The sequence below is a fragment of the Dendrobates tinctorius genome, unplaced genomic scaffold (genome assembly GCF_039654945.1).
Source record: "Dendrobates tinctorius isolate UK_male_01 unplaced genomic scaffold, ASM3965494v1 ptg000008l, whole genome shotgun sequence".
NCBI lineage: Eukaryota > Metazoa > Chordata > Amphibia > Anura > Dendrobatidae > Dendrobates > Dendrobates tinctorius.
This window is the reverse complement of record NW_027361676.1, coordinates 3,716,833-3,742,846: the sequence shown is the minus strand read 5'-3', so window position 1 is coordinate 3,742,846 and position 26,014 is coordinate 3,716,833. Positions and strand designations below refer to the sequence as shown.

The 26,014-nt window shown below is 44.4% G+C and overlaps 1 protein-coding gene across 2 annotated transcripts in view; it reads right to left on the bottom strand.

The window, feature by feature from the left end:
• The window catches only part of EDNRA (endothelin receptor type A), a 114,268-nt gene that overhangs the window by 16,579 nt on the left and 71,675 nt on the right, over positions 1-26,014 (bottom strand). For both annotated transcript variants that reach the window (XM_073576239.1, XM_073576238.1), the window contains exon 6: positions 21,670-21,803. In XM_073576239.1, coding sequence (XP_073432340.1) covers positions 21,670-21,803 — 134 coding nt within the window. The remainder of the gene's footprint in view (positions 1-21,669; positions 21,804-26,014) is intronic.

The following is a 26,014-nucleotide window of genomic DNA, read 5'->3' as shown; positions in this document are numbered from 1 at the left end:
ATAAACAAGCAACTCTGGTAAATCGGTTGCTTGAGGCATTCCCAGCACACAGCAGCGGTGATGGTTCTCACACGAGCCGTACGGGCCGGGGGCAGCTTGGCAGAGGTGTTCGTGGTGCACACAGCAGAAGTGGCGTTGGAGACAGGGGTTTCATGACAATGTTGTGGACTGATTTTTCAAATACCGCTCACACAACTGGTAATACTGCATCGATGGAAAGTGACAGTAGACAGCAGTTGTCAACTATGGTTACAAACTACTTTTCCTCCCATATCGATGTTCTCCCACACAGGTCATTCCCCTTTGACTATTGGGCCGCTAAACTGGACACCTGGCCTGAATTGGCCCAATATGCCTTACAGGAGCTCGCTTGCCAAGCTGCAAGTGTGCTATCGGAAAGAGTCTTCAGTGCAGCTGGATCAATCCTGACAGAAAAAAGGACCCGTCTGTCAACCCAAAATGTGGATGATCTAACCTTCATTAAAATGAACCACGCATGGGTTTCAAAGGATTTTGTCCCACCTTCCCCTGATGACACATAGGGTGACAGAAAAATGGCTTGCTTTGGTCCACCTCTTCCTGGTACTTCACCTATTTCGCCTTTTGCATCAGTTGAATGTCCAACATCAACATATGCCACTTTCTAAAACTCCCTAACTGTGCTGCCTCCCCCCCTGGGCTGGGGTCACCACCTAGCGCACGACACCGTGCGAGTGCCGTTGCCCTGGACAGGTGGGTAGGCCGACTCTTGGGCGCGGGCACTGGCACAGGGTCCCTCATAGTGCAATCAAGTGTCTCTGACGGTGGTGGTGCACACCCGCCGTCAGACACACCGCTGTACTATGAGGGGCCCAGTGCCAGTACCGACGCCCACGAGTGTGCCCCCCTTGCTTGGCCAGGGCCCCAGCATTTGCAATCTTTACCTCTCCCTGCTCCTCCGCTGTGTAATCTGGGCCGTCAAATCCATACTGTGCCTGACACCGTCTGAGCCTGCCTCCTGATGTATAGACATATATTTTGAATGTGTACGCTATCCATACATGTTATCCGGGGATACGGTACCCCTTCTAACCTTTGTGCAATGACGTGCAATCCATACTGGGCATAACACCGTCTGAGCCTGCCTCATGCTGTATAGACATATATTTTGAATGTGTACGCTATCCATACATGTTATCCAGGGATACGGTACCCTTTCTAACCTTTGTGCAATGACGTGCAATCCATACTGGGCCTAACACCGTCTGAGCCTGCCTCATGCTGTATAGACATATATTTTGAATGTGTACGCTATCCATACATGTTATCCGGGGATACGGTACCCCTTCTAACCTTTGTGCAATGACGTGCAATCCATACTGGGCCTAACACCGTCTGAGCCTGCCTCATGCTGTATAGACATATATTTTGAATGTGTACGCTATCCATACATGTTATCCAGGGATACGGTACCCTTTCTAACCTTTGTGCAATGACGTGCAATCCATACTGGGCCTAACACCGTCTGAGCCTGCCTCATGCTGTATAGACATATATTTTGAATGTGTACGCTATCCATACATGTTATCCGGGGATACGGTACCCCTTCTAACCTTTGTGCAATGACGTGCAATCCATACTGGGCCTAACACCGTCTGAGCCTGCCTCATGCTGTATAGACATATATTTTGAATGTGTACGCTATCCATACATGTTATCCGGGGATACGGTACCCCTTCTAACCTTTGTGCAATGACGTGCAATCCATACTGGGCCTAACACCGTCTGAGCCTGCCTCATGCTGTATAGACATATATTTTGAATGTGTACGCTATCCATACATGTTATCCAGGGATACGGTACCCTTTCTAACCTTTGTGCAATGACGTGCAATCCATACTGGGCTTAACACCGTCTGAGCCTGCCTCATGCTGTATAGACATATATTTTGAATGTGTACGCTATCCATACATGTTATCCGGGGATACGGTACCCCTTCTAACCTTTGTGCAATGACGTGCAATCCATACTGGGCCTAACACCGTCTGAGCCTGCCTCATGCTGTATAGACATATATTTTGAATGTGTACGCTATCCATACATGTTATCCGGGGATACGGTACCCCTTCTAACCTTTGTGCAATGACGTGCAATCCATACTGGGCCTAACACCGTCTGAGCCTGCCTCATCCTGTATAGGCATATATTTTGAATGTGTACGCTATCCATACATGTTATCCGGGGATACGGTACCCCTTCTAACCTTTGTGCAATGACGTGCAATCCATACTGGGCTTAACACCGTCTGAGCCTGCCTCATGCTGTATAGACATATATTTTGAATGTGTACGCTATCCATACATGTTATCCAGGGATACGGTACCCTTTCTAACCTTTGTGCAATGACGTGCAATCCATACTGGGCCTAACACCATCTGAGCCTGCCTCATGCTGTATAGACATATATTTTGAATGTGTACGCTATCCATACATGTTATCCGGGGATACGGTACCCCTTCTAACCTTTGTGCAATGACGTGCAATCCATACTGGGCCTAACACCGTCTGAGCCTGCCTCATGCTGTATAGACATATATTTTGAATGTGTACGCTATCCATACATGTTATCCGGGGATACGGTACCCTTTCTAACCTTTGTGCAATGACGTGCAATCCATACTGGGCCTAACACCGTCTGAGCCTGCCTCATGCTGTATAGACATATATTTTGAATGTGTACGCTATCCATACATGTTATCCAGGGATACGGTACCCTTTCTAACCTTTGTGCAATGACGTGCAATCCATACTGGGCCTAAAACCTCTGAGCCTGCCTCATGCTGTATAGACATATATTTTGAATGTGTACGCTATCCATACATGTTATCCGGGGATACGGTACCCCTTCTAACCTTTGTGCAATGACGTGCAATCCATACTGGGCCTAACACCGTCTGAGCCTGCCTCATGCTGTATAGACATATATTTTGAATGTGTACGCTATCCATACATGTTATCCGGGGATACGGTACCCTTTCTAACCTTTGTGCAATGACGTGCAATCCATACAGGGCCTAACACCGTCTGAGCCTGCCTCATGCTGTATAGACATATATTTTGAATGTGTACGCTATCCATACATGTTATCCAGGGATACGGTACCCTTTCTAACCTTTGTGCAATGACGTGCAATCCATACTGGGCCTAACACCGTCTGAGCCTGCCTTATGCTGTATAGACATATATTTTGAATGTGTACGCTATCCATACATGTTATCCGGGGATACGGTACCCTTTCTAACCTTTGTGCAATGACGTGCAATCCATACTGGGCCTAACACCGTCTGAGCCTGCCTCATGCTGTATAGACATATATTTTGAATGTGTACATTATCCATACATGTTATCCGGGGATACGGTACCCCTTCTAACCTTTGTGCAATGACGTGCAATCCATACTGGGCCTAACACCGTCTGAGCCTGCCTCATGCTGTATAGACATATATTTTGAATGTGTACGCTATCCATACATGTTATCCGGGGGTACGGTACCCCTTCTAACCTTTGTGCAATGACGTGCAATCCATACTGGGCCTAACACCGTCTGAGCCTGCCTCATGCTGTATAGACATATATTTTGAATGTGTACGCTATCCATACATGTTATCCAGGGATACGGTACCCTTTCTAACCTTTGTGCAATGACGTGCAATCCATACTGGGCCTAACACCGTCTGAGCCTGCCTCATGCTGTATAGACATATATTTTGAATGTGTACGCTATCCATACATGTTATCCGGGGATACGGTACCCCTTCTAACCTTTGTGCAATGACGTGCAATCCATACTGGGCCTAACACCGTCTGAGCCTGCCTCATGCTGTATAGACATATATTTTGAATGTGTACGCTATCCATACATGTTATCCGGGGATACGGTACCCCTTCTAACCTTTGTGCAATGACGTGCAATCCATACTGGGCCTAACACCATCTGAGCCTGCCTCATGCTGTATAGGCATATATTTTGAATGTGTACGCTATCCATACATGTTATCCGGGGATACGGTACCCCTTCTAACCTTTGTGCAATGACGTGCAATCCATACTGGGCTTAACACCGTCTGAGCCTGCCTCATGCTGTATAGACATATATTTTGAATGTGTACGCTATCCATACATGTTATCCAGGGATACGGTACCCTTTCTAACCTTTGTGCAATGACGTGCAATCCATACTGGGCCTAACACCATCTGAGCCTGCCTCATGCTGTATAGACATATATTTTGAATGTGTACGCTATCCATACATGTTATCCGGGGATACGGTACCCCTTCTAACCTTTGTGCAATGACGTGCAATCCATACTGGGCCTAACACCGTCTGAGCCTGCCTCATGCTGTATAGACATATATTTTGAATGTGTACGCTATCCATACATGTTATCCGGGGATACGGTACCCTTTCTAACCTTTGTGCAATGACGTGCAATCCATACTGGGCCTAACACCGTCTAAGCCTGCCTCATGCTGTATAGACATATATTTTGAATGTGTACGCTATCCATACATGTTATCCAGGGATACGGTACCCTTTCTAACCTTTGTGCAATCACATTCAATCCATACTGGGCGTGAGAATGGCTGGCGAGCTGTTAAGCAAGCTACAGCACCTGTCCAGACAAGTACAGGGATTCCCTAGCGAGGAGACTTATTTGATTGTTTTCTATGTTGGGACAGCAATTTTTGGGGAGCACTATATTCTGGAGAATGATAGATGGGGCCCACCATACACTGGAACATTCCAAAGGTGGACATCAGACACTGGAGCAGCATTTACAGGGCCCATTATACACTAGAGCATTAGAAATGGGGCCCATTATGTTTGGAGCATTATTTGGGCCCATAAGACAGTGGAGCTTCATCCATGGGGACCAACATATACTGTAGCATTATGTGGAGCTCATCATATACTGTTTCAAACATTATATGGGACCAATGATTTTGTATGGAGAAATAGATGGGCCTCGTCATGAGATGTAAAAAGTGAGGTATTTTTCATTGTACTATACCGCTATTTCTCTGCCGTATCGGAGCATGATGAGTTGTGGTATGTGTTAAAGGGGCGCTCTTTCGCCCAGGGCACATGAAAACCTGCAGCCAGCCCTCCCCCCCCCACAAATTTAGCCAAATAACCCCCATTTTTCAGTGCGTAACTTGTATTATGAAGTTAATTAAGGTTGACAAGCTTAAGTAAGAAGAATTGATGCTTTTGGCATTCAAATGGGCACTGTAGGTGTGTTTCCTGTCCTCCTCTCACTGCCGACTTTTATTCCCCATTGACTTACATTGGGTTTCGTGTTTCGGGACGACCCCGACTTTTCCCTATAATCGGACGATCTTGCTCGACCCGACTTTTGGAAAAGTCGGGTTTCACGAAACGAAACGCGACCCTAAAAAAGCAAAAGTCACTCAACTCTAGTGGTGACCACTTTGAACCCCCAAGGGCTTCACAGAAGTTTATAACACCCGGGCGTGAAAATAAAAAATCATATTTTTTCCACAAACATGATCATTTAGTCCCCAATATTTTGTTTTCCCAAGGTTAACAGGAGAAATTGGACTCCAAAGGTTGTTTTCAAATTTGTCCTGAGTACGCTGATACCCAATATGTGGGGGGGAACCACTGTTTAGGCACATGGCAGGGCTCAGAAGGGAAGGAGCCCCGTTTGACTTTTTCAACCTAAAATTGGCTGGAATTGAGATCGGACGCCATGTCACGTTTGACGAGCGTCTGATGTGCCTAAACAGTGGAAACCCCCCACAAGTGACCCCATTTTGGAAACTAGACCCCCTAAGGAACTTATCTAGATGTGTGGTGACCACTTTGAACCCCCAAGGGCTTCACAGAAGTTTATAACACCCGGGCGTGAAAATAAAAAATCATATTTTTTCCACAAACATGATCATTTAGTCCCCAATATTTTGTTTTCCCAAGGTTAACAGGAGAAATTGGACTCCAAAGGTTGTTGTCAAATTTGTCCTGAGTACGCTGATACCCAATATGTGGGGGGGAACCACTGTTTAGGCACATGGCAGGGCTCAGAAGGGAAGGAGCCCCGTTTGACTTTTTCAACCTAAAATTGGCTGGAATTGAGATCGGACGCCATGTCACGTTTGACGAGCGTCTGCTGTGCCTAAACAGTGGAAACCCCCCACAAGTGACCCCATTTTGGAAACTAGACCGCCTAAGGAACTTATCTAGATGTGTAGTGACCACTTTGAACCCCCAAGGGCTTCACAGAAGTTTGTAACACCCGGGCGTGAAAATAAAAAATCATATTTTTTCCACAAACATGATCATTTAGTCCCCAATATTTTGTTTTCCCAAGGGTAACAGGAGAAATTGGACCCCAAAGGTTGTTGTCAAATTTGTCCTGAGTACGCTGATACCCAATATGTGGGGGGGAACCACTGTTTGGGCACATGACAAGGATCAGAAGGGAAGGCGCCCCGTTTGACTTTTTCAACCTAAAATTGGCTGGAATTGAGATTGGACGCCATGTCGCGTTGGACGAGTGTCTGATGTGCCTAAACAGTGGAAACCCCCCACAAGTGACCCCATTTTGGAAACTAGACCCCCTAAGGAACTTATCTAGATGTGTGGTGACCACTTTGAACCCCCAAGGGCTTCACAGAAGTTTATAACACCCGGGCGTGAAAATAAAAAATCATATTTTTTCCACAAACATGATCATTTAGTCCCCAATATTTTGTTTTCCCAAGGGCAACAGGAGAAATTGGACCCCAAAGGTTGTTGTCAAATTTGTCCTGAGTATGCTGATACCCAATATATGGGGGGGAACCACTGTTTGGGCACAAGGCAGGGCTCAGAAGGGAAGGAGCCCCGTTTGACTTTTTCAACCTAAAATTGGCTGGAATTGAGATCGGACGCCATGTCACGTTTGACGAGCGTCTGCTGTGCCTAAACAGTGGAAACCCCCCACAAGTGACCCCATTTTGGAAACTAGACCGCCTAAGGAACTTATCTAGATGTGTAGTGACCACTTTGAACCCCCAAGGGCTTCACAGAAGTTTATAACACCCGGGCGTGAAAATAAAAAAATCATATTTTTTCCACAAACATGATCATTTAGTCCCCAATATTTTGTTTTCCCAAGGGTAACAGGAGAAATTGGACCCCAAAGGTTGTTGTCAAATTTGTCCTGAGTACGCTGATACCCAATATGTGGGGGGGAACCACTGTTTGGGCACATGACAAGGATCAGAAGGGAAGGCGCCCCGTTTGACTTTTTCAACCTAAAATTGGCTGGAATTGAGATTGGACGCCATGTCGCGTTGGACGAGTGTCTGATGTGCCTAAACAGTGGAAACCCCCCACAAGTGACCCCATTTTGGAAACTAGACCCCCTAAGGAACTTATCTAGATGTGTGGTGACCACTTTGAACCCCCAAGGGCTTCACAGAAGTTTATAACACCCGGGCGTGAAAATAAAAAATCATATTTTTTCCACAAACATGATCATTTAGTCCCCAATATTTTGTTTTCCCAAGGGCAACAGGAGAAATTGGACCCCAAAGGTTGTTGTCAAATTTGTCCTGAGTATGCTGATACCCAATATGTGGGGGGGAACCACTGTTTGGGCACATGGCAGGGCTCAGAAGGGAAGGAGCCCTGTTTGACTTTTTCAACCTAAAATTGGCTGGAATTGAGATCGGACGCCATGTCGCGTTTGCCGAGCGTCTGATGTCCCTAAACAGTGGAAACCCCCCACAAGTGACCCCATTTTGGAAACTAGACCCCCTAAGGAACTTATCTAGATGTGTGGTGAGCACTTTGAATCCCGAAGTGTTTCACTAAAGATTATAATGCCCAGGCGTGAAAATATAAAATCCTGTTTTGTTCCCACATAAATGATCATTTAGTCCCCAATTTTTAATTTTCCCAAGAGTAACAGGAGAAATTGGATCCCAAAAGTTGTTGCCCAATTTGTCCTGAGTCCCCTGATATCCCACATGTGGGAGAAAACTACTGTTTGGGCACACGTCAGGGCTCGAAAGGGAAGTAATGACGTTTTGGAAAGCAGACTTTGATGGAATGGTCTGCGGGCGTCATGTTCCATTTGCAGAGCCCTTGATGTTCCTAAACAGTAGAAACCCCCCATAAGTGACCCCATTTTGGAAACTAGACTCCCTAAGGAACTTATCTAGATGTGTGGTGACCACTTTGAACCCCCAAGTGTTTCACTAAAGATTATAATGCCCAGGCGTGAAAATATAAAATCCTGTTTTGTTCCCACATAAATGATCATTTAGTCCCCAAGTTTTAATTTTCCCAAGAGTAACAGGAGAAATTGGACCCCAAAAGTTGATGTCCAATTTGTCCTGAGTCCCCTGATACCCCACATGTGGGAGAAAACTACTGTTTGGGCACACGTCAGGGCTCGAAAGGGAAGTAATGACGTTTTGGAAAGCAGACTTTGATGGAATGGTCTGCGGGCGTCATGTTCCATTTGCAGAGCCCTTGATGTTCCTAAACAGTAGAAACCCCCCATAAGTGACCCCATTTTGGAAACTAGACCCCCTAAGGAACTTATCTAGATGTGTGGTGAGCACTTTGAACCCCCAAGTGTTTCACTAAAGATTATAATGCCCAGGCGTGAAAATATAAAATCCTGTTTTGTTCCCACATAAATGATCATTTAGTCCCCAATTTTTAATTTTCCCAAGAGTAACAGGAGAAATTGGACCCCAAAAGTTGTTGTCCAATTTGTCCTGAGTCCCCTGATACCCCACATGTGGGAGAAAACTACTGTTTGGGCACACGTCAGGGCTCGAAAGGGAAGTAATGACGTTTTGGAAAGCAGATTTAGATGGAATGGTCTGCGGGCGTCATGTTCCATTTGCAGAGCCCTTGATGATCCTAAACAGTAGAAACCCCCCATAAGTGACCCCATTTTGGAAACTAGACCCCCTAAGGAACTTATCTAGATGTGTGGTGACCACTTTGAACCCCCAAGTGTTTCACTAAAGATTATAATGCCCAGGCGTGAAAATATAAAATCCTGTTTTGTTCCCACATAAATGATCATTTAGTCCCCAATTTTTAATTTTCCCAAGAGTAACAGGAGAAATTGGACCCCAAAATTTGTTGTCCAATTTGTCCTGAGTCCCCTGATACCTCACATGTGGGAGAAAACTACTGTTTGGGCACACGTCAGGGCTCGAAAGGGAAGTAATGACGTTTTGGAAAGCAGACTTTGATGGAATGGTCTGCGGGCGTCATGTTCCATTTGCAGAGCCCTTGATGTTCCTAAACAGTAGAAACCCCCCATAAGTGACCCCAATTTGGAAACTAGACCCCCTAAGGAACTTATCTAGATGTGTGGTGAGCACTTTGAACCCCCAAGTGTTTCACTAAAGATTATAATGCCCAGGCGTGAAAATATAAAATCCTGTTTTGTTCCCACATAAATGATTATTTAGTCCCCAATTTTTAATTTTCCCAAGAGTAACAGGAGAAACTGGACCCCAAAAGTCGTTGTCCAATTTGTCCTGGGTACTCTGGTACCCCACATGTGGGAGAAAACTACTGTTTGGGCACACGTCAGGGCTCGAAAGGGAAGTAATGACGTTTTGGAAAGCAGACTTTGATGGAATGGTCTGCGGGCGTCATGTTCCATTTGCAGAGCCCTTGATGTTCCTAAACAGTAGAAACCCCCCATAAGTGACCCCATTTTGGAAACTAGACCCCCTAAGGAACTTATCTAGATGTGTGGTGAGCACTTTGAACCCCCAAGTGTTTCACTAAAGATTATAATGCCCAGGCGTGAAAATATAAAATCCTGTTTTGTTCCCACATAAATGATCATTTAGTCCCCAATTTTTAATTTTCCCAAGAGTAACAGGAGAAATTGGACCCCAAAAGTTGTTGTCCAATTTGTCCTGAGTCCCCTGATACCCCACATGTGGGAGGAAACTACTGTTTGGGCACACGTCAGGGCTCGAAAGGGAAGTACTGACGTTTTGGAAAGCAGACTTTGATTTAATGGTCTGCGGGCGTCATGTTCCATTTGCAGAGCCCTTGATGTTCCTAAACAGTAGAAACCCCCCATAAGTGACCCCAATTTGGAAACTAGACCCCCTAAGGAACTTATCTAGATGTGTGGTGAGCACTTTGAACCCCCAAGTGTTTCACTAAAGATTATAATGCCCAGGCGTGAAAATATAAAATCCTGTTTTGTTCCCACATAAATGATCATTTAGTCCCCAATTTTTAATTTTCCCAAGAGTAACAGGAGAAATTGGACCCCAAACGTTGTTGTCCAATTTGTTCTGAGTCCCCTGATACCCCACATGTGGGAGAAAACTACTGTTTGAGCACACGTCAGGGCTCGAAAGGGAAGTAATGACGTTTTGGAAAGCAGACTTTGATGGAATGGTCTGCGGGCGTCATGTTCCATTTGCAGAGCCCTTGATGTTCCTAAACAGTAGAAACCCCCCATAAGTGACCCCATTTTGGAAACTAGACCCCCTAAGGAACTTATCTAGATGTGTGGTGAGCACTTTGAACCCCCAAGTGTTTCACTAAAGATTATAATGCCCAGGCGTGAAAATATAAAATCCTGTTTTGTTCCCACATAAATGATCATTTAGTCCCCAATTTTTAATTTTCCCAAGAGTAACAGGAGAAATTGGACCCCAAAAGTCGTTGTCCATTTTGTCATGGGTACTCTGGTACCCCACATGTGGGAGAAAACTACTGTTTGGGCACACGTCAGGGCTCGAAAGGGAAGTAATGACGTTTTGGAAAGCAGACTTTGATGGAATGGTCTGCGGGCGTCATGTTCCATTTGCAGAGCCCTTGATGTTCCTAAACAGTAGAAACCCCCCATAAGTGACCCCATTTTGGAAACTAGACCCCCTAAGGAACTTATCTAGATGTGTGGTGAGCACTTTGAACCCCCAAGTGTTTCACTAAAGATTATAATGCCCAGGCGTGAAAATATAAAAACCTGTTTTGTTCCCACATAAATGATCATTTAGTCCCCAATTTTTAATTTTCCCAAGAGTAACAGGAGAAATTGGACCCCAAAAGTCGTTGTCCAATTTGTCCTGGGTACTCTGGTACCCCACATGTGGGAAAAAACTGTTTAGGCACACGTCGGGGCTCGAAAGGGAAGTAGTGTTGTTTTGGAATGCAGACTTTGATGGTCTGCTGGCGTCATGTTCCATTTGCAGAGTCCCTGATGTGCCTAAACAGGAAAAAACCCCACATATGACGTCATTTTGGATACTAGACCCCCAAAGAACAAATCTAGATGTGCCCCCAACTAATCTAATGTAAATTAGTAGTGCATGGAGGTGTGGTACAATTTGAAGCAATCCTTCATGCACAGGCCAGGTTTTTCGGGGCAGGTGTCGCATTGATAAGTGGTGTCCCTGCGTATTCCTTTTTTGTAACACACTCGACACCTTTTTTGCGGCTTACCTTTTTTTGGGTTGGCGGGACCACCCCCGGAAAATGCTGACCTGGGACAATACGAGCACCTTCAGTTCCTGAAGTACTGGGGCCCGCTCCTTCCTGAGCGCCAAACATCATGGCCTTAAACACTACCTCCTGGAACTGAAGGTACGTCGTATCGCTGGGGCATGCACATTGTGACAGCAGGAATGCGTTGAGCATTGCCATTTGGACCATGTGCACGGCCAGCTTTTTGTACCACACCTTGGCCTTCCTCAATGCATTGTATGGTTGGAGGAGTTGATCGGAGAGATCAACTCCCCCCATTTTTTTGTTGTACCCCACTACACATGTCGGTTTGCGGACCTGTGTAGAGGTACCCCGTACAGTGCAGAGGGTACTGCCATCACCTTGTATGGTGGTCAAGAGATGGACATCTCTCTTGTCCTTGTACTTGACCACCAGCAGGTGGTCGCTACATTGGGCTCTGCTCTCACCTTTTCGGAGCATCTGCCCAAGTAGCGTCTTCGGGAGGCCTCTCTGATTTTTGCCGACAGTACCGCAGGCTGCGGTACGTCGCTCAGAGAGGGATTTGTAGAGTGGGATGCTGGTATAAAAGTTATCAGTGTAGAGGTGATAACCTTTATCCAGCAGTGGGTGCACCAAATCCCACACAATTTTCCCACTCACTCCCAGGAAAGGAGGACACTCAGGGGGTTCAATCCGGGTGTCCTTCCCTTCGTAAACTCTAAACTTGTGGGTGTACCCTGAGGTACACTCACACAACTTATAGAGTTTGATTCCGTACCTGGCCCTCTTACTGGGCAGGTATTGACGGAATCGCAACCTTCCCTTGAAGTGAACCAAGGACTCATCCACGCAGATGTCCCTTTGGGGCACGTACACTTCAGCAAACTTTTTGTTGAAGTGTTCGATGACCGGCCGAACTTTGAACAGACGGTCAAAGTTGGGGTCATCTTGTGCGGGACACTCTGCATTATCAGTATAATGCAGAAACTTGTGGATGGCCTCAAAACGCGTCCGGGCCATGACCATTCGGAACACTGGAGTGTTGTATAAAATATCAACACTCCAATATTGCCGAATTTCCGGCTTCTTCAGTATCCCCATATGGAGGACCAGGCCCCAAAACTGCGTCATTTCAACTGCGTCTACAGGAGACCAGTTTGAAAATGTTGAACGCGGGTTTTGCTCCAAAAATTGACGAGCGTACAAATTAGTTTGCTCCACCATGAGGTTAACAAAATCCTCAGAGAAAAAGACTTTGAAAAAGTCAATTTCTGTGAGGCCGGTGGTGTCAAACTTGATTCCTGATTCTGCCACAAAATCAGGAATCAGTGGCTCGTAATTTTCGGGGGGCGAGGTCCATACGGGGAGCACTGGGTCAGCTGCGGGCATGGTGGGCGCTGCCTCATCTTCTGTCCTGGAGCGTCTGCGTGGCGGTTCCGCAGGACCCGAGGAGGAAGATGAGGAGGGGGAAGAGGAAGAAGAAGAGGATGAAGAATCCGAAAAATAAAGAAAAGTCGGATCGTCATCCAAATCGCTATCAGTGTCGGAGGCAAGTATAGCATATGCCTCCTCCATTGTATAGCGCTGTTGGGATGAATTTGATGACATTTTTGTGTAAATATGGTGCTTGGGTGTACACTTTATTGAAAACTGTATGTGTACGTGAGGGGGGGGGAGTGATTGGTGTAAACTTTCTGTAAAGAAAAAGCTGTGGAAAAAAGTCTAAAACAGCAGGCCCTAGCTGATAAGTGTCACTTATCAAAACTAGGATGCTGGATGTGCACACGGGGTGGCGCAAGGGGGGGTGAAAAAAAAAAAAAAAAGGAAAACGGCAGGCACAAACTCTGATAAGTGAACTGTGTCACTTATCCAAGTTTCGCAGCTGCGGGATGTGTGTACGGAGGGGCTAAGGAAAAAAAAGCGAGCTTGAGTGTTGATCGGTGAACTGCGTCACCAATCAACGCTCGGCGGCTGCGCACGGAGGTGGGGCAAAAGTGGGGTGGAGGGGGGTAAAATAGGGAGAAGGGGGATGGGGGATTGGGGTGGATGAAGAGAGATTGGGCAGGGATCAACAGTTAGGGTTGTAGTTAGGTGGCACAAAGGGGGGTGAAAGAAATGAAAAACGGCAGGCACAAGCTTGGATAAGTGACGTGTGTCACTTATCCAACTTTTGCGGCTGCGGGATGTGTGTACGGAAGTGGCGCAAAGGGGGCTAAGGAAAAAAAGCGAGCTCGAGTGTTGATCGGTGAACTGCGTCACCGATCAACGCTCGCCGGCTGCGCACGGAGGTGGCGCAAAAGTGGTGTGGAGGGGGGTAAAAGGGGGGTGAAGGGGGGTAAGAGTGGGGTGGAGGGGGGATGGGGGGATGAAGATAGATTGGGGGGGTGAAGATAGATTGGGCAGGGGATCAGGGATCAATTAACACTTACAGTTGTAGTTTTCTTTCTTCTTCTTTCTTCTGCAGGGATTGTGATGCCACAAGCTGTGGCACCACAATACCCAGCACAGGAGCTCTTGCTGCGTCTGACCTCTCTGCAGGAATCCTCAGCTAGAGTGAGGACCCCTGCAGACAGGTCAGACAGGTCAGAGGCAGGTCAGGGGGCAGGTCACAGAGTGGTCACATCGCTGCTGTGACTGTCATTGGTGGGATTGAATGATTACATCGATCCCACCAATCCCTGATCTGCCTGGTGACCATGGCAACTGCCTAGAATCGGAGCTCACAGCTCCGATTACTAGGCAGGTCATGCCCAGGTCACCAGCAGGGCACAGAGCGGTCACATGGTGACCGCAGCTGTGCCCTGTGGTTAGCGCGATCGTCGATCTAATCGATCGCGCCAGCCAACTCCTGCAGGCCCTGCTGGGCCTGCATCAGGCTCCAGCACGATCGGTGCTAATATAGCACCGATCCTGGCCGATACTGGCAGGGCACAGCGGCGATATAGCGCCGCTGTGCACTGCGATTGGCGCGATCGATCAGATCGGCGATCGCGCCAATCCGGGTGCTTTTTGCCGGTGCCTGGTACTCGATCCCAGCCTAGGACATCATTGTTTCAGCCAAGCTGATTGGCTGAAACAATGAGAAACGCTGCGATTGGCTGTTCAGAATTGAACAGCCAATCACAGCGCTCTGGATGCCGGGGGGGCGGGATCGCAGCCCGGGATGCCGATGCCATCTTTTGTAAGGTGAGATGGCGTCGGAATTTTAATGCGATCACCGCGACTTTAGTCGCGGTATCGCATTAAAGGGCCCGACGTACTATCCCGTCCACGGTCATACGGGCCCGGGTACCATGGACGGGATAGTACGTTGGATGTCAGGAAGGGGTTAAAAACCATAAAAGAGAACCAAATTACAAGAACCTGTGCTTCACATTCAAAACTCTTGTATGTTTAGAGTTCGTCCCTCAGGGTTCGCTCACACTACTGTAAAATTTAGACAAGTGCAATGCGAGAAATTGCTCTCGGACCAACGATATTCAAGCGTGAGGCAGTGCAGATCTGCGTATTGTTCGCAGTTGTATTCGACATGAAAAAAAAACGCAGTATGCTGTGATTTCACTCTGAAATCTGATGGGTGTGAGAAAAAAATTGCATGCCACGCGGACCATCAGAATGACATACGATTTTTATGGATACATTACAATTCTGCAGCATACGAGAACTGTAAATGGTCTTACAAAATATTAATAACTGCTGAGTAAAAAAGCGGATCGCACACGGATGACAAGTGAGGAGTAGAGTTGAGCGATACCGTCCGATACTTCAAAGTATCGTATCGGATGGTATCGGCCGATCTTTAAAAAAAGTATCGGTATCGCCGATTCCGATACCGGAAGTCCCATTCAAGTCTATGGGACTTCCGGTATCGGAATAAGAAAAACCCTTTCCTGCCCTTGTACAGCCTCTCTGGGGTCTGTACGGGCCTTTCGGGGGGCTGTGCCGGCCTGCCAGGGGGTCTGTGCAGGCTCCGGTGGTCTGTGCCGGCCTGCCGGTGGTCTGTGCAGGCTCCGGGGGGCTGTGCCGGCCTGCCGGGGGGCTGTGCCGGCCTGCCGGGGGGCTGTGCAGGCTCCGGGGGGCTGTGCCGGCCTGCCGGGGGGCTGTGCCGGCCTGCCGGTGGTCTGTGCAGGCTCCGGGGGTCTGTGCAGGCATCGTCCGATGGGACTACAAGTCCCATCGGGCGATGCCTGCTACCATGACAGTGATTGACACATTAGCCAATGATGGGACAGTAGTAGTCCCATCATCCGGCTAATGTGTTAAATGTAAAAAAAAAAATAAAAAAAAAATTACATGCTACATACATACAACATGCATACTACATACATGCTACATTCATACTACATACTACATACATGCTACATTCATACTACATAAATGCTACATTCATACTACATAAATACTACATGCAACATACATACTACATATATACTACATGCATGCTACATACATACTGCATGCTACATACATACCACATATATACTACATATATACTACATGCATGCTACATACATACTACATGCTACATACTACATATATACTACATGCATGCTACATACTACATGCTACATACATACTACATATATACTACATGCATGCTACATACATACTGCATGCTACATGCATGCTACATACATACTACATACATACTACATGCTACATACATACTACATATATACTACATACATACTACATGCATGCTACATACATACCACATACATAACACATATATACTACATGCATGCTACATACATACTACATGCTACATACATACCATATACATACTACATGCATGCTACATACATACTACATGCATGCTACATACATACTACATGCTACATACATACTACATATATACTACATGCATGCTACATACATACTACATGCTACATACATACTACATATATACTACATGCATGCTACATACTACATGCTACATACATACTACATACATACTACATGCTACATACATACCACATATATACTACATACATACAATACATTCATACAATACATACATAGACATACAGTACATATAACATAGAGTAACATACTTACCAATACTTGTCACATTGTTCCCCGAAGCCATTGTCTTTTCCGGGATAAATATTAACATAACAAACCACAAAAATACTCACCCACGATCCGAAGCAGTCCACGAGTGTGTCCCACGACGATCTTGGGTAGAGAACTGCAGCATCAGATGATGCTGCCGTTCTCTACGGGCTGCAGGAATCCAATGACGGAAGGTAGGTATCCTTCCGCACTGTATTCCTCCGCCACTTAAAAAAAAAAAGTCCCTAGTCTCACTTTATGCCATTGCTGTGTGGGAAATTCCCACGCAGCAATGGCATAAAGTGAGACTAGGGACTTTTTTTTTTTAAGTGGCGGAGGAATACAGTGCGGAAGGATACCTACCTTCCGTCATTGGATTCCTGCAGCCCATAGAGAACGGCAGCATCATCTGATGCTGCAGTTCTCTACCCAAGATCGTCGTGGGACACACTCGTGGACTGCTTCGGATCGTGGGTGAGTATTTTTGTGGTTTGTTATGTTAATATTTATCCCGGAAAAGACAATGGCTTCGGGGAACAATGTGACAAGTATTGGTAAGTATGTTACTCTATGTTATATGTACTGTATGTCTATGTATGTATGTATTGTATGAATGTATTGTATGTATGTAGTATATATGTGGTATGTATGTAGCATGTAGTATGTATGTAGTATGTATGTAGCATGCATGTAGCATGTAGTATGTATGTAGCATGCATGTAGTATATATGTAGTATGTATGTAGCATGCATGTAGTATATATGTAGCATGTATGTAGTATGTATGTGGTATGTATGTAGCATGTAGTATGTATGCAGCATGCATGTAGTATATATGTAGTATGTATGTAGTATATATGTAGTATGTATGTAGCATGTAGTATGTATGTAGCATGCATGTAGTATGTATGTAGCATGCATGTAGTATGTATGTAGTATGTATGTAGTATGTATGTAGTATGTATGTAGCATGCAGTATGTATGTAGCATGTATGTAGTATGTATGTAGCATGCATGTAGTATGTATGTAGCATGTAGTATGTATGTAGCATGCATGTAGTATGTATGTAGCATGTATGTAGTATGTATGTAGCATGTAGTATGTATGTAGCATGCATGTAGTATGTATGTAGTATTTTTTTTTTTTTTTTTAACATTTAACACATTAGCCGGATGATGGGACTACTACTGTCCCATCATTGGCTAATGTGTCAATCACTGTCATGGTAGCAGGCATCGCCCGATGGGACTTGTAGTCCCATCGGACGATGCTTGCACAGACCCCCGGACATCAGCACAGCCCCCCGGCAGGCCGGCACAGCCCCCCGGCAGGCCGGTACAGACCCCCACAGGGTGCACAGACCACCGGCAGGCCGGCACAGCCCCCCGGCAGGCCGGTACAGACCCCGGGCAGTCCACACAGCCCCCCGGCAGGCCGGCACAGCCCCCCGGCAGGCCGGCAGAGACCCCCGGAAGGCCCGAAATGACGGCGCATCATGATGCGCACACACCGCGCATCATGATGACGTCAGGCCGTCAATCAACTGAACTTCCGATTCCGATGCCGAATTCCGATATTGAAAAAATATCAGAAGTCGGTATCGGAATTCCGATACAGCAAGTATCGGCCGATACCCGATACTTGCGGTATCGGAATGCTCAACACTAGTGAGGAGATAATCGGCCCACTTTTCTGAATGTGACGCTAGTGTGAGCGTACCCTTATGGTGTAAATTGTCTTAACTGAATGATTAATTGTGTGTATAATGTGCAGTATAATGAATGCAATATCTCAAAAGGAAAGAATTTATTCCAAGTAGAACCTAAAGTAAAATAATGAAGTATAAAAAAAAAACCCTAAAAATCAAGTAGGCATAAAGTTCATCTTCAAAATGCAATGTGCATAAAGAAAAGTAGTTCATTTCTTAGAATGACAGGAGATGGAAACCCATGGAATATTATGACAGTTAACTTATATAATGACTGGATTCATAATATAGATAGTGATATATTAATAAATATCCATTCTGTGACTAGATTTGTCAAATTTTATTTTATTTGTCGCACACTATATAAATTGTCATTTATTCTTGGTACTTTTTCCTAGGATCAGTTTACTTTGTGCAAGTCTGTATTAGGCTACTGTGGTTAACTGACAATATCTCTGACATCCTCAACCAAGACATTTGAAAGCCGACTCAGACAGCCATGTGCTGTCTGAGTACTCAGGAAGCATAGCTTTCAGGTAACACGTGTACAATAGCAATTTGCCTCATCATTCACTTATTTTAAGTGTTTAATCATTTGTCCAGAAAACTTCTGCTATTCATTTATCTGCATCTACTTCCCAGTTCATATTGGTGAATTCTGGTGATATTGCCCTCTCAACTCTATAGTGTGCTATAGTGGTACAGTTCACACTTAACCATTTATCTGCTGTCCTGCATACCCTTTTGTCCTGGTTCTAGCTGATTCATGTGCCGTCTGGCAAGGCCATCACCTTCAGTCTGCACTACTTGCCTGATCTACAACTTAAAGAATTTTCCTCAACAGGTGAGCCACAGCATTTACTTTGAACTAAAGTTAAAAGGACAGAAAGTGCATATAGGGCATTATCCAGATAGGCGTATACTGCATATGGTGCTTTAATTGCTCACCTAGTTGAGTTGTGAGAAAGCTCAACTCTTACAGAAACTTAATGATATAGATATCAGGATTTACAATGGAAGAGCGGATAACGCTGCGCTGCTTGTAGGAAAAGAGTTCTGAAGCCCTTGAACTTTGAAGAACAGTTAGTTTATTCCCAAAACATTTCGAAGTCCATCTGATTTCTTCCTCAAGAGATCCACACAGAAGTCTATGCTTATGTGGTTCTCCTGAAGAAGTAATCAGATTTAAAAACGTGTTAAGAATAGGCTAAATACACCATGTGCAGAATTATTAGGCAAGTTGTATTTGATAGGATTCTTTTCATTATTGAATAACAACTATGTTTTCAATCAACCCAATCAATCAATCAATCAATCAATCAGGCAACTTAATAAAAACCAAATATATACCGACTTCTTCCTGAACCACTGCTTGAAGAAGGTGTCTTCCAGAAACTGGCAGGTCTGGGAGTTGAGCTTCACTCCATCCTCAACCCGAAAAGGTCCCACAAGTTCATCTTTGATGATACCAGCCCATACCAGTACCCCACCTCCACCTTGCTGGCGTCTGAGTCTGAGTGGAGCTCTCTGCCCTTTACTGATCCAGCCTTGGGCCCATCCATCTGGCCAATCAAGAGTCGCTCTCATTTCATCTGTCCATAAAACCTTAGAAAAATCAGTCTTCAGATATTTCTTGGCCCAGTCTTGACGTTTTATCTTATGTTTCTTGTTGAAAGGTGGTCGTTTTTCAGCCTTCCTTACCTTGGCCATGTCCCTGAGTCTGGCACACCTTGAGCTTTTTGATACTCCAGTAACGTTGCAGCTCTGAAATATGGCAAAACTGGTGGCAAATGGCATGTTGACGCTTGATTTTCCTCAATTCATGAGCAGTTATTTTGCGCCTTTTTTTTATCAACACGCTTCTTGCGACCCTGTTGGATATTTGCCGTGAAACGCTTGATTGTTCGGTGATTATGCTTCAAAAGTTTGGCAAGTTCAAGACTGCTGCATCCCTCCACAAGATATCTCACAATTTTTGACTTTTCAGAGTCCGTCAAATCTTTCTTCGGACCTATTTTGCCAAAGGAAAGGAAGTTGCCTAATAATTAAGCACACCTTATATGGTGTTGATGTCGTTAGACCACACCCCTCCTCATTACAGAGATGCAAATCACCTGATTTACATAATTGGCAGTTGGCTTTCAAGCCTATACAGCTTGGAATAGGACAACATGTATAAAAAAGATGATGTGATCAAAATACTCATTTGCCTAATAATTCTGCACCCAGTGTATTCTTCAAACTTCAAAATCTTCAGAATTTCTTTCTTACAGCAGCAAAGCATTAACTGATCTTCCACTGTAAACTCTGATAACATATACTTAGGCACGCACAATACTTGCATGTGGGTCATAAGTGCATGCTGTGGCTTTTAACTAGGAATGGACAGTATATGAATGTAATGGTCGCCTGCTATGTTACTGGACTCAAGTGACTTTTATAAACGTTGGCAACCTTCAAGAATGTGCAGCGTTGTTATACCACAGTTCATATACCAGGACACACATTAATGATAAAATGGTCACTGGTTTGAGGCCAGGACGCTGTATCATACGTGCTTTCAATATGGGACTGGAGCAAACAATGATGTATCCATTGGATTTCACGTTTTGCATGTAGTCTATCATGATTATTTAAGGAGCACATATTTCTACATAAATTTGATTTAAGCGCTGTGTTTTCCTCCCACTACTTTGGGTTCTAAGGAATGAACCTTCTATTTGTTATGATTATGCACATTACATTTTGAAGCTGAACTTTATGCCTACTCAAAATAATAATTTTTTGATACTGCATTCTTTTTCTTTAGAATATTTTGAGCAAAATCAAGTCTTTATTACACTTGGTTTGGAGATGATGTACTGATTATATTATACCCAAAATTATTTTGAATTTAGGCTTCAGGTTCTTGTACATTTGGTGCACTTTTTGTTTTTGTTGTCCTCGGTCAGTCTGACATTTTGTTCTAAAAAGTATAGATTGTTTTAAAAAAAAAGTAGGAATGGTTACCATTCACTTTGTCAAAGTTTCAATGAAAGAAGGGAATGTTGCACCAGAAAGTGACAGAAAGATGTCTTTCAGATTTGCTGTGTAGATTGGGGAAGAATCAGCAGAGTCTACCAATTTTCTTTAGAATTGAATGATACGTAATAGCCTTTTTACTGCTGGAGGCATAGATCAGGCAGGATATTAACACTATACATTGTATATGGCTATCCCCAGAGTAGTTCTGAAGAAAAAACAGCTACATGTAAATAACGTATAAACATATTCATTCTTTGGTCAGTTATTTCTAAATACTTTAATTAAACTGAAATGAAATACATAATGAATTACATAATGCAAAATGCTTTCATAGTTCAGCTATATGTCTATTATTACTAAAAGCAGAAATTAATTGTGTGTTTATTACCTGAGAAGCTCACATCGTCCAGTGTCATATTCATTGTATAAAGTTTTCTTAATTATTCTACTCAGATGCATGGGGAACCAGCACAGAGCAAATATCACAACTAAGCAGAACACAGTCTTTGCAACCTCACGCCGCTGTGAAGAAGAGATTACATTTTATTATTACAAATAATTATGTAGATTTATACAGATTAGTTACTGACATTCTGTCAGTTTTTTCAACTTGTTTTTAAAGTTTTTAGAGAGGATAGGTTGGCTTATAAGCAAAGAAACAAGTCATATCTGCCATCAGAATCCATCCACCCCTCTCGCTCCAGTGCTGCCTAATTGTAAATATACAGTAGTTGATTTCGTTCGTTATAAGTCACCCTACCATATGGAATAAACATAAGAAAGGGGATTATGTAAGCTCACCCATAGTGGAGTCTGAAGCAAGGAAAATCCAGCTGTGCAGCAGAAAGATCAATTGATAGCCGAAAAAGGTAAATCCGCCTTCAGAAATCCGGTGTATATAAAAGTATCAAATTTGTTAGGTAAATTAAAAATAAGACAACGGCATGGTAGTCACAGCCCCGACTTGGGGAGATTATAGGCAGATGCGTTTCAGACCCTCAGGTCTTTTATCATTGAGCAATGATTAAAGACCTGAGGGTCTGAAAGGCGTCTGCCAATCATCTCCCCAAGAAGGGACTGTGACTACCATGCTATTATCTTATTTTTTATTTGCATAATAAATTTGATACTTTCCTATACATCGTTTTTCTGAAGCTGGATTTTCCTTTTTCCGCTACCATATGAAGAGTTTAAAAAAATATGCAGAGAGCAACTGTTATTCTCATCTCATTCAATCATAGCATATACCGTATTTTGTGGATTATAAGATGGACCGTATTATAAGAGGCACCCCAAATTTTGAGGAGAAAAATAGGAAAAAAAACCTTTTTTTCATAAAATGGTGATGCTCCTTATAATCCATACGTTTTATTGCTTACCGGAGGTGGTGGCTGCGGTGAAGCGGGGTCCCAGTGTTGCTGCTGGAGGAGGCAAGAGTGGAGCATTGCTGCAGGCTGGGATGAGGGAGTGTTCTGATGTGTGCCACAGAGGGTGTTCGGTGGTGCAGAGGCTCTGCCGACATTTTGTGAAGGCCCAGAGCCCACGCACTTACAATGTTTACTGTGTGGTGGACTCCGGGAAAATGGCTGACTGGGGGCAGCGCATGCACAGATGGAGATCTCGGCACCGAGATCTCGGGAGATGAGATCTTAGCAATGAGCCCAGCGCACAGTAAACCATGTAAGTGTGGGGGCTCTGGGCTTTCACAAAATGTTGGTAGAGCCCCCACACCGCCGAACACCTGCAGCGGCGCACATCGGAACACCCCTCATCACAGGCTGCAGCCTGCAGCAATGCTCCACTTGTGCCTCCTCAACAGCATCCTGGGACCCTGCTCCACCGCGGCCGTTAAGGTATATCCGCTTTATAAGACGCACCCCCATTCCCCCCCCAATTTGGGGGAAAAAGTGCATCTTATAATCTGAAAAATATGGTATGCATAGTACAGTAGTTAAGGAAAGTATGCAGACCCCTTTAAATTTTACACTCTGTGTCATTGCAGCCATTTGGTAAATTCAAAAAAGTTCATTTTTTTTCTGACTAATGTGACTGAAAAAAATAGAAATATAGAAATTTTTGCAAATTTATTGAAAAAGAAAAACTGAAATATCACATGGTCGTAAGTATTCAGACCGTTTGCTCAGACACTCATATTTAAGTCATATGCTGTCCATTTCCTTGTGATCCTCCTTGAGATGGTTCTGCTCCTTCATTGGAGTCCAGCTGTGTTTAGTTAAACTGATAGGACTTGATTTGTAAAGGCACATGCCTGTCTATATAAGACCTCACATGTCACAGTGCATGTCAGACCAAATGAGAATCATGAGGTCAAAGGAACTGACCGAGGAGCTTGGAAACAAAATTGTGGCAAGGCACAGATCTGGCCAAGGTTCCCAAAAGAATTTCTGCAGTACTCACAGTCTTCCTAGACCTGGCCATCCAGCCAAACTGAGCAATCATGGGAGAAGAGCCTTGGTGAGAGAGGTAAAGAAGAACCCCAAGATCACTGTGGCTGAGCTCCACAGATGCAGTGGGGAGATGGGAGAAAGTTCCACAAAGTCAACTATCTCTGCAGCCCTCTACCAGTCAGGCCTTCATGGCAGAGTGGTCTGATGATAGCCTCTCCTCAGTGCCAGACATATGAATGCCCACATAGAGTTTGCTAACAAAACACATGAAGAACTCCCATACTATGAGAAATAATATTCTCTGGTCTGATGAGATGAAGATAGACCTTTTTGGTGATAATTCTAAGCGGTATATGTGGAGAAAACCAGGCACTGCTCATCACCTGCCCAATACAATCCCAACAATGAAACATGGTGGTGGCAGCATCATGCTTTGGGGGTGTTTTTCAGCTTAAGGGACAGGACGAATGTTTGCAATTGAAGGAAACATGAATGCAGCCAAGTACAGAGATATCCTGGATGAAAACCTCTTCCAGAGTGCTCTGGACCTCACACTTGGCCAAAAGTTCACCTTCCAACAAGACAATGACCCTAAGCACACAGCTAAATTAACAACTTCAATGGCTTCAGAACAACTCTGTGACCATTCTTGACTGGTCCAGCCAGAACCCTGACCTAAACTCAATTGAGCATCTCTGGAGAGACCTGAAAATGGCTTTCCACCAACATTCAACATTAACCTGATGGAACTGAAGAGGAGCTACAAGGAAGAATGTCCGAGGATCCCCAAATCCAGGTGTGAAAAACTTGTTGCATCACTCCCAAGAAGACTCATGGCTGTACTAGCTCAAAAGGGTTCTTCTACTCAATACTGAGCTAAGGGACTGAATACTTATGACAATGTGATATTTCAGTTGTTATTTTTTAATAAATTTGCAAAAATTTCTACATTTCTGTTTTTATTTTCAGTCAAGATGGGGTGCAGAGTGTACATTATTGAGGAAAAAATGAACTTTATGGAATAAATGGAGCTATAATAAATAATAATAATAATTTACCAAATGGCTGCAAAGAAACAAAGAGTGAAAAATTTAAAGGGGTCTGAATACTTTCCGTACCCACTGTAAATGTGGATCCCTTCAATTGGACATGCGTCTATCTAAAGAACAGGGCCAAGAACTATCTACAAGCAATATCTAGCTGCCAAGCCTGCCTAATTATTCAAACCTGTGATGACACCTAAGGTGTCAATGGCGCTGCCTATGGGGTGCTATCGGGGGGCACGTGAATGAGCGCAGGGAGTCCAGCAACAAGGCACGCAGTGCGCAAGGACCTGAGACTAATGCATTGCACACAGGACCTGGCACCAAGCAGTCACATGACCAGGGGGCGGAGCCACCGCACGTGAGTACAGGGAAGGAAACTGAGCGTGCAGAGTGCAGGGCACAGACAGTAAACGTGGTCAAGGAGAGCAGAGGATCAAAAGCCAGACGAGAGCGTAGTACCTAGGGATAAGACAAAGAGTAAACGGAGACAAGCCAAAGGGTCAAATAACCAGGAGGGCCAGGGCAGTACAAAGCAGAATGCAGAGGCAAAAGTCAAGGGACAAACCGGGTCATACACAGCAAAGCAAACAAGCACAGAGGCACAATGTTTACGGACGAGTAACCTGGCTCAGCAACCACAAAACGAGTATATGGAAGTATCACCGACACCAAATCCAGGAACTGACAACATTAAATTGCCACCCCAGAACCAAAGAGAGGTGGACTAAAATTAACCCTGACCTGACCAGGATTGTGGCGGAACCATCCTGTCCAGAGTCATGACAAAACCAAAACGTTGCCACATGGGCTAATAAACGTCAAGAATGTTTACACCTTATTTACCTGGAGTTTTGGCCCTATCTGATATATATATATACATTCAAGATAATAACTAGGCCTAGATTAATAGTACTTCCAATATCATAAACAATCCTACAAAGAAGCGGAAGCAGAGACCAAATATTTTGAAAAAAAACTTTACATCCTTTATTGAACATATACGGTACAATACATTTTAAAAGATAGGGGATACAGATACAAAAAACAACTACTTGCACAGGACATTATATTATCTCACCAAATAAGTACTGTATAATATTTATACTCTTTTTGGAAAATACTGACCCATAATTTCACATATAGTGGATGGTAAGATGGTAGTTTGTGGGTCACATGAAAATGATAGATGAACAGTGTGTTCTAAGGGAAATATAGACTGACTCATAAAACCAAGTTATCAAATATTAATAATTAGAGTCAATACCTTAGAGGGCCCTGG